This window comes from Primulina eburnea, chromosome 10 (genome assembly GCF_022965805.1).
Source record: "Primulina eburnea isolate SZY01 chromosome 10, ASM2296580v1, whole genome shotgun sequence".
Classification (NCBI taxonomy): Eukaryota; Viridiplantae; Streptophyta; class Magnoliopsida; order Lamiales; family Gesneriaceae; genus Primulina; species Primulina eburnea.
This window is the reverse complement of record NC_133110.1, coordinates 31,508,233-31,517,718: the sequence shown is the minus strand read 5'-3', so window position 1 is coordinate 31,517,718 and position 9,486 is coordinate 31,508,233. Positions and strand designations below refer to the sequence as shown.

Genomic DNA, 9,486 nt, shown 5'->3' with positions numbered 1-9,486 from the left:
CTAAAGACTCAGCATGCAAATATCGTAGGTAACGAGTAAATACTGAAGTAAAATGTGCATGGGATAAAATATCATGTCATGAGGCATGCTGAAAATAATCCGTACTGAGCAATTATAATACGTGCATAACTGAACTGATAATCACAGTAAAAAAGTTTGCTCCTTGGAGCCCTGTACTGAAATAACTAGTAAAATTTTTCTGTTGAGATTATGTTTTACGCCTGTGGCCACTGCACTAAGCTGAACTGATCGGTAACTGGCTACCGGGGAGTCTGAAACTGAACTGAGTTGGCCGGTCACTGGCGACCGAGTGGTACCAAACTGAACCGGGCGGTCACTGGCGACCGTATAAACTAATACTCCCACATAGTGAATGAACCACCAGCCATATCGCATAAATCTCAAAAATAATCATTTTCTATTTAATGCACGTAAAATAATTAACTGGCATAATGAAAATTCATGTATATGTTACCAACTGGATTGGATTGGATCGTCCCCAAGCTCGCTGCAACCTAAATATGCCATGAAAATATGCAATATATTTTTCTTGACTAAACTATGCAATTAAATTTGAAAATGCAACAAATACGTCTAACCGTTTCGTATTTAATCATGACTTCGAACCAACCCGAACCAACACTGAACCGACGTATAGTCATGATTAAAATACGCTTAAAATTATGAACTAATGCTCCTAAAATGGTGAGGGTCGAAATCTAGGTGAAATGGAGGCCAAAACCTTAAACGCTCTTTCGAGAGTCAATTTGGCACATCACACCGTAAATTCTCGTATGACCTCAAAAATGATACGAATCACGAACGGTCAAAAACATGACCTTCCTAACTCGATGGGGCACTGTCCAGTCCAAGGCCATAGGCTAAAAGCCAACCAAGAACTCAAACGACACCTCTGAACAGCAGCCTACTTGCTGTCAAAAAAATACAGCAGCTGCGCAAGTGTAGTGTCTTGCTTTGATCGATGTCTCGTGTCGTTCCAGTGGCCATTTGATTGACCATGTCACGATCTAGACATCTAGGGGCATGGTATGAACCATGGCTATGGTCCATAGGCCAACCAAGATCCATACCAAGCAACCAAAAACCGAAACCATATGCTGAACCAATGAAGAAGCCGAATGGGGAAAGGGGCTGTTCTTGTTGATTTGATTAAAACCGATGCACCATGGACCAAGCCACCAAAAGGGCGACTTAGTCACGTCTTAGACATGCTAGGGGAGTGATCTAACCATGGCTAAGAGCCCTAGGGCAGCCAAGATCAGATTCAATCCCTTGACAGAATAATCTGAAACTTTCGAACACATGAGATGCAAGGGGAAAGGCTGCTGTCAATTCTGATTTCTATCATGCATGGGGCTTGTTTGAATGGACCATCGCGGTCTTGACACACCCTAGTATGCGTCTAGATGTCGCCTTGGGAGCCTGGAGTCGAACCATCCACCTGAAACCACAAAACGAGGGAAAAACGTGAACTGCACAAGGGAACCGAAATATGCATGTTTTGTTTTCTGAAAATGCTTTGATGTATTTCGGTTTTTGCATGATAAAACATGATCATATACTGAAAAATAATTGCTAATATGACTTGATTGAGGTTTGAAAGAAATCTATACATGCCTTGGTTTCGTTTCGAAAGGAAATGAACGAAACGACGACGACGCGGCACGGAGGAGGTGGAGCGCTTCTCTTGTTATTCCTTGTACTCGATTTTTTCTTTCCTTTCCTCTACCTAAGACTCACGATATTTCACTCTGAAATGGCTCTCATTTCGGTGGTAGGGAGGGGTGAATAAGTGGTTAAGAGGGTGAGGAGAAGGGGTGCACAAAATAAGGGAGAATCAAGACCAAGTCTCCTCAATTTGAATTTTGAATTATGGTTTGATATCAAGTCTTCTTGGGTGCTTCTAGAATGGTGTAGTGGCCGATTTTATGCTTGGTAATATAGACTAGGATAAGCTCTAATAGTTAATTAAATGGTGCTCCCAAAAATCATAGAATTATCCTACAAATTACATGCAAAGAAATGGTCAAAAGATTGATGAGTTGGCAAATGAATTGCCTAGCAACTATGGGGGCCGAAATTCTATAATAAAAGGTAGGGGAGAAGTTGATTATCTAATAAATTAATAATCCTTAAAAGCCTCACTAATCCTTTAATTAATTTAGTGAGTAAAATCATTAATTATGCAACTTAAATGGGCTTATTTCTTAATCACCTCAAGCAACTTAAATTAAATTCTCAAACCTCCCTTTTTAACTTAAATGAACTTACTTGCTAGCTAAATTAACTTCTGGAAATGTTTCTCGAATCTTAAATTCTATCTCAAAACTCCAACTCCAGTCCGGCCTCACTGAAATAACTGAAATGCTAAAAATCAAACTACTGAACTGAAATAATGAAATAATTAACTTCAAAGAAATGCATTTAAAATAATCATGCAATGAAGTCAATTAAATTTTAAAAATCTAGAATTATGCATGACTTATACGTAGACTGATTTACGGGTTCTACATGCATGCTTGACCATACAACTTTTAATGGTTCATTTGCTTATAAAAGGCGGTGTATGGTAGAATATTCTTAAAGAAATGTCATATGTGTAAGTATGAGGACGAGCCATCTCAACGAAATAATTATGAAACCAAGAAATATTCCAAGAAAAAAATAAAAAGAAACGGTATGGAAGTTATCGTCTAGGTACTGTTGGTTGGTCTTACACAAACCGCTAAGAAGTTCAAGATATTAAGTTCACGTTGTAGTCTAGTAAATCAAATAATATTTTGCTAAGGAAGGTTCAAATCCAAAAGCTACATATTCCTGGTATAATAATTTTCTGTATAAAAAATCTCTCTTTCGATTTCACGTGTATTAATTTTCTTTGTAAACTACATAAAAATCTATTCTAATGTATTCTAAAAAATTAATAAATATTTTTTTACTCATAATTAATAACTTAAAGATTTGAGAATAATTAGTTAAAAATATATGCATGCAAATAGCTTTTATAAAACATTTGAACCTCACTTACATAACAGAGAATTTAATAAAATATTAATACTTTTTTCTATATTACCAGAAAAATTCAGCATGAACATAATCTCAATTAAAAACAAAATGGGCTTAGAAATGTTGGAAATTGTCTGGGCTGGGCTTTCTAGCCCACCTACAACTTTGAACTAAGGTGCGAAAGTCGTTAACTCCCGAGTGTATTCTACTACCGGGTCGGGCTAAACAATTGATCACTTGCGAATTTAGGGTTTTAAAGTTGGGGTTTATCTCGCCCGCCACTCTTCAGCTCACTCATGGCCGACGAATCAGCTCCAGCGCCTCCTCTGAGCAGTGACATTGAGCCTCAAGCCGGAATAGCGGATGAGCCTGGAAATGGCGTCTCGAAGCGCGCCAGGGGGGATGATGAGGCCGCTGAGCCAAACGGAGAGAAGAGAATCAAAGCCGAATCTGATAAGTGTTCTGGAGAAGAACGAGAAGAGAGTTTAGCAGATGGAGAGGGGGAAGTGGAAGAGCAGAAGAAGGAGGAGGAGGAGGCTGCTGCGGCCAGTGTGGGCATGAAAACGTTCGGGTCTTCTGTGGAGATGTTTGATTATTTCTATAAGCTTCTCCACACTTGGCCTGCTAATATTGATTTAAATAAGGTAAGCTCAGTTTGTATTATTTTTTACTTAATTCCTATGTTTTCTTTACTTTTTTGTTCGTTAAATCGGTGAAACCTGTATTTTGTTTCCTGGTAAATTTGTTTGTATAAATTGCACAATTTTCTATTGGCGGTAAATGATTATCTTACCTGAGGTTTTATATTCTATTTCAGAGGCCATGGGAATTCTCTTAGTAAATGTTGAAAGATTTTTTGTTGTTTGGATTTGAATATTTTTTGTCTATTTCTATCTCGTAACAATTGGTTTGTCTTCTTTTAGATGTTGAATAGTAAAGTCTTAATTGATAGTGATATGCGTTCTGCAGAACTATGGCATGTTGGATGACCTGGAATAGGAATGATCTTTAGGTTTGCATGGAAGTGTGATGAATTTGCTTGTATATTCTTGGAAACTGTATAATGTCATAGAAAATCTTGTGGAGCCGATTTAATTTTGGCAGGTTTCTAAAACTCTTGCTAGGTGGCTGCCTAGGCGTTAGGCGCCGCTTGACCGCACCGAAAAGGTTCTAGGCGGCCAGCCTACGTGGCAAGGGCGCCTAGGCGGGTCTAGGCGGTCCTAAGCGGTTCAAGGCGGGCCTAGGCGGTTAAAATTTTTTTGGGAAATTTTTTTTGGGCTTTTAATTTTTGAAAGCCGAATTAAACTAGAGCATGACATAAGAAAGAATTATAGGCTCGTGCTTTAAATTTTTTGGGATTGAAAGCCTAATTAAAACCACGATTTGTTGGCTTGCACTTGCCCTAACACGCCACTCTCATATTCTTTGTCTATTTACTTCTGCACACATAAGAAAATCGAACCAGACCTTAAAGGTAATTTTTTTCTTTATTTTGATATCTTTTGCATTGTCAATTATTCTTATCCATCTTAAGCAGAGGAATGAACCAGGTGTCAATTGGATTTTAACAAAGTTTGAGCAAAAATTTAGTTTAAGAACTATTACAAGTTTCTTGCTACCGTGGAATCCGCCTAGCAACCCCTAGTCCCCACTTAGGCGGCCTAGCGCTAGTTTGGCACCTGACTAGCGCCTAGCGAATTTTAGAACCGTGAATTTTGGTTTTCCCCAAAGATGCTTGGTGCGTTGAGAATTTGTTCATTTGTGGGGTCAATTTGTGTTCGAGAATTATCATGTGGATGATTGTTCTCTTTGATTTTCCTATTAGTTGGGAGTTTATTTGCTCCTCTATTGCAAGAATTCAGCACGCTATCTTTTTATTTTCTTCTTTTGTGTTGTTTTCCTGAAAAGGCCATCTTTTGGAAAAATTGTGTCCAAAACGTTGTCCAATGACTATATCTTCATATATGGTAGCTAATAATTTCTTAGAGGCAGAGTTTTCATTGCTGGCTTAATATATCTGGAGACTTTTAAAGTTTGATTGATATTTTCAAATTTTAAGAACAAAACTCCGAATTTCATTTGCTGCAGTGCTATGAGATTCATCACTAGTTTACTCTTGTTTATTTTAGTTTTGAAATACTAAGCTCCATTTATCAGACCAGACCAATTCAATATCACAGTGAAACATAGTTTGGTTGATGATATTTGAAATTCAAGCTTTTGATAATTTTTGATGACCCTTCATTTCAAGTTTGTATGGCAGTTTCCATGATGTTATGGTCGTCATGAATTTGGCTTGGTTTTCTTTCAGTATGAGCACATCATGGTGTTGGAATTGCTCAAAAAAGGTCATATGGAGGCAGAGAGAAAGATAGGATGTGGTATTAATGGTCTTCAAGTTCGATTTCATCCACAGTTTAAAAGTCGCTGCTTCTTCCTCATCAGGGACGATGAATCTGTTGACGATTTCAGCTTCAGAAAGTGTGTTGATCGCATACTTCCCTTACCAGAGAACATGCAAATAAAACACGATGTGAACAAGGCACTGCGTGGAAAAGGTGGTGGCTTTGGACGAGGCCGTGGCCGTGGCAACCGAGGCCGAGGCAGAAAGTAAAGATATGGACGAGTAACTGTATCTATCTATTTCATCGAGATTATTTAATCGACTTCTCTAAATATCCATGTTCTTGGAAAAGGACAAAAGTTTAATGCTTTGTATTTCTTTTGGACTAGACGAAGTTTTGTAAGGATCTATCGCAGTTGCAATTGCATCTTTTTTGTTCTACCTTTTTGTTCCCTTGTTTTTCGAGTCATCTTGAAAAATATTTGACTTGTGTTCGAATTCGAGCGGGATTCGATCATGTTCGAACTTTTTTCGAACTCGATCTCAAATTATTTTTAAGATATTTTGCGAGCTGTTCATCAATTTTAATATTTTATTAAATATAATATAATTATATATTATATCGATATATTTCAAACTTTCATTTCTTAATAGCTCGTGAATATGTTTGAATATTTCAAGCTGAACTCGAGTTTGAACAAAAAATTATTAAAATTTTGAATTGAATCAAAGTATGAGATTTAAAATTTTATAAAATATTTAACTCGATTAGGTTACATTTCCAATGGTAGTACGATGTTTGCACGATATTTTTGATGATGCGGGTGTGCCACGTGTTAAAAGTACCTATTTAAATGAAAATTGTTAAAAATATGTCAAATATCTAATTTGATTGTTAGTTTTAATCTTTTAAGAAAATATGAGACTAAAACAAAGGGTTTGAATGAAAAACGAAGCTAGAAAATATAAAATTCTTAACATGATCATTGGCTTACCACAATCACAAAGAATAAAAAATGAACAAAAAAAAAAAGAGTTACTGGAAATTTGAACGACAAACTAGACAAAATAGCAGAAAAACTAAGAAATTGTGAAAGCTTGCTAGAAATTTGACTAGAGAGAATTTGGAGTGTTTGAAACTATCGTTGAGTTGTGTTGAATGTCTCTCCTTGTTCTGCAAATTGTTTCTTTTTGTTCAGCCTGCGGTTTCCAACTCCTTGCACTTCTTTCCCACAATGTTAAGCTTCATGATAAATGCGATTTTTGCACTTAAATTATTATATGATTTAACATGGATTAGGCTATTTGTTGAGCATAGTAGTTATGTCGTTCGCAGGAATCAAGCCGTAATACATAACTTGCAATCGAAAAGGAGTGAAATGGAATGAAAACGATGAGCCAATTCATGGAAACAAAGTCCAGGCTATAAGAATGAAGTTGCATGACAGTCACAAGCGCACAGCTGTCCCACCATGAAGTAGCGCACCAGCACGCCTTTGTTACGCGGCCGCACGGCCTGGAGAAGATGCACGCACATAACATAAAGACGCGTGCAACTGGACATTCTCCATCCTGACCTGCGCGCGACGCAGACGTGCAGAACCAGAATTCTCGAATTTGGCGGGTTTTTCTCGGATATAAAAAGACGAAGCCCTAGTCTCACATAAAAAAAAAGAAGAAGAAGATGAGAGCCACAAATCACACAAAACAGAGAGGGAGAAACAAGAAGAACGAAGGCGAATAGCGCATCTTCCAGGGATGGAGTCGCAAATTCGGATTGGATATTTTTCCTTTTTTCCTGTTAGTTTTCTATTTGATTCGTTGATGTTGAGAAACAAGATCTATAATTTTGGTTATTGCGTCATTAATTATTTTAATTATCTAGGGGCCGACGTAGCTTGGTCGAAACTATGTTTTTGAATCGTTTTATATATTCAATTTACTTCTTGGTTTATTTGTATTTTCTTGAATTAATTGCATTCAATTACTTGATCACTAATTGAATTGTGATATTTATTTGAAATATATCATTCGGGGGAGAGGATTTTGAACATGACCATAGGAAAATACATCTTTTGTGTTTATAGGGTTCAGAAGGCATATAACTCCATTGATATAATTGAAAGAATTATTGGGCTGTTAAAATTATTTGATATTTGATTTTTAATAAATTTATTGGAATTAATATTAGACGATTAATTTCTACTTATCACTTGGGAAATGAAGTATAAAGAATGGAAAATTATGGGTTAGTAAATAGGTTGAACTTATTACTATAGATGTCAATAATAATTAAATATACTTAAGACCAAGTGAAATCATACCATTAGAAAATTTCTCTCATTGATTTTCCAGTGTTTGTGCGCTCGAATTAATTTTATTTGTTAGTTAATAATCAAATCACATCCTTATTAATTCTCTAAATAAAGTGAGACTATTCTAATTATGAGATAATACTCATTTTCGTCCTTATTGTTTACCGCTATTCCCATTTCAGTCCCTCTTCATTTTTGACTGTTTAATTAGTCTTTCAAGTTTTCAAAATCTTCCCGAATTGGTCTTTGTCGTTATCTTGACGTTAAGATTAACGTTGACCCACATCATGTGCCTCTCACATGATCATTTTTCTGTCAAATACGAATTTATCTTCTTTGGCAAAAAAAAAAGAAGTGGATAATTATGAATATATCTCCATTTCATATATCTTTACATCTGTCAAATATACAAGTCGGTTTATTTTTCACACATATTTAAAATATCATTGAAAATTAAATATTTATAATATTAATTCAAGAAGTACTTGTTTGAAAAAGTTTAGAAAAGAAACGAATCGGACATGGATATTAATATCAATTTCCTCAAAACTCATTCTTGTATAGGCTTCCGACAAGAAAGGGCATACATAACCCTGCCTTTCCACCCTTGCAACATCCATTCACTATCTTCTTCCAAGGAAAAACAACTGTGGTAACCTTTACACACTTTAGTCTTCACTTCTTTCAGTATTTCACGATTCAATGGTAACTGTCTGAACCCAGCCTTAAGTCCCTCATATGCCATTGCTTGTAAGTCTCCGCCCTCTCGACCCTTTCCAATCCCTCGCATGCTACAACATTCATCACCTCCCGTCCAAGAATCTCCCTCTCGAGCATCAACCGGTCTTGATCCTCCCATGGAATCGTCGCCTCAAGCATATCAAAGAACGACGAGTAATGATTCAAAACCTCCCGGAACCTTGTCATGAGAAACGAGGTGTTGTATGTCCCGTTGATCACTCCATGTACAAAAAGATCCGGGTTAATTTTCTTGACAAGTTTGAGGACACTATCTCGCGGGCTATTCACACCTGCGGATTCATCAGGCACATAATGCAGCATGTACAAGCAATTAACAACCACCATTTCATCTCTTTCAATTTTGAGATCCTCCATACAAATATTCTCCCACTTTTTAGCTATGGCATTATACTCAAAAGGGACATTAAATCTCTTGCAGTAGCTCATCAAACGACGCCATGTCTGCTCCACCCTCTCAGCCGGCTTGAATCATGGCCGAGGGAAATCAATGGCCGTTATTTTCAACCGAGGAGCGCCTCCCGGCCTCAATGACACGCCTTGGATCAAACAAGGCCATTGAAAACCATAAAGGATCCCGAAATCAATGATATGAACCCTTGCTGCCTTCCTCGTGTACCTCCCTATCGACTTGTTTGTGAATATGTTCGACATCCTCTTAAAGGGACATGACGCCACATATATTTGATAAGATTTCAACAACTCGGACGTGGAGATTCGCCTCGCAGCAAAAGCTGTATACAGAGCCGACCCCGTTCCGGCCATTCTTGCCTCAAGGGCATTACAAAAGCAATGCGCCAATCCCTGGTTTGCAACGCCATAAGGAGAAGAGTACCGCCTGATCTGCTTGAGTATTTCTTTGCCACCTGTTATGTTGAAGATCGATACAGCTTCCGCACAACGATTCAGGAAATTCATTAGGTCAACAACTGTGCAATAAAAATTTACGTCAACAACTGCAACAAATATATCAAGGAAAGCTAGCTTACTTCTTTGAAAACAATATACTTCTTTCAAGCAATCAGTGGTGTCTCCAACCAT

The 9,486-nt window shown here is 37.3% G+C and overlaps 1 protein-coding gene and 1 pseudogene across 1 annotated transcript; one reads left to right on the top strand and one right to left on the bottom strand.

The window, feature by feature from the left end:
* The first annotated feature begins 3,238 nt into the window (after positions 1 to 3,238).
* On the top strand, positions 3,239 to 5,828 carry LOC140803261 (uncharacterized). The gene is made up of 2 exons (XM_073159044.1): positions 3,239 to 3,671; positions 5,339 to 5,828. The coding sequence occupies exons 1-2, from the start codon at positions 3,324 to 3,326 to the stop codon at positions 5,639 to 5,641; spliced, it is 651 nt and encodes a 216-aa protein (XP_073015145.1). The 5' UTR covers positions 3,239 to 3,323; the 3' UTR covers positions 5,642 to 5,828.
* A 2,351-nt stretch (positions 5,829 to 8,179) lies between these two features.
* LOC140802844 (scarecrow-like protein 9) lies at positions 8,180 to 9,486 on the bottom strand (annotated as a pseudogene).

What these genes read in the sequence shown, in the direction of transcription:
- LOC140803261 (XM_073159044.1), top strand. Translation starts at nt 3,324, where the DNA reads ATGGCCGACGAATCAGCTCCAGCGCCTCCTCTGAGCAGTGACATTGAG. An exon ending in CTAATATTGATTTAAATAAG is followed by an intron (nt 3,672 to 5,338) that starts GTAAGCTCAGTT and finishes GTTTTCTTTCAG; the next exon opens with TATGAGCACATCATGGTGTT.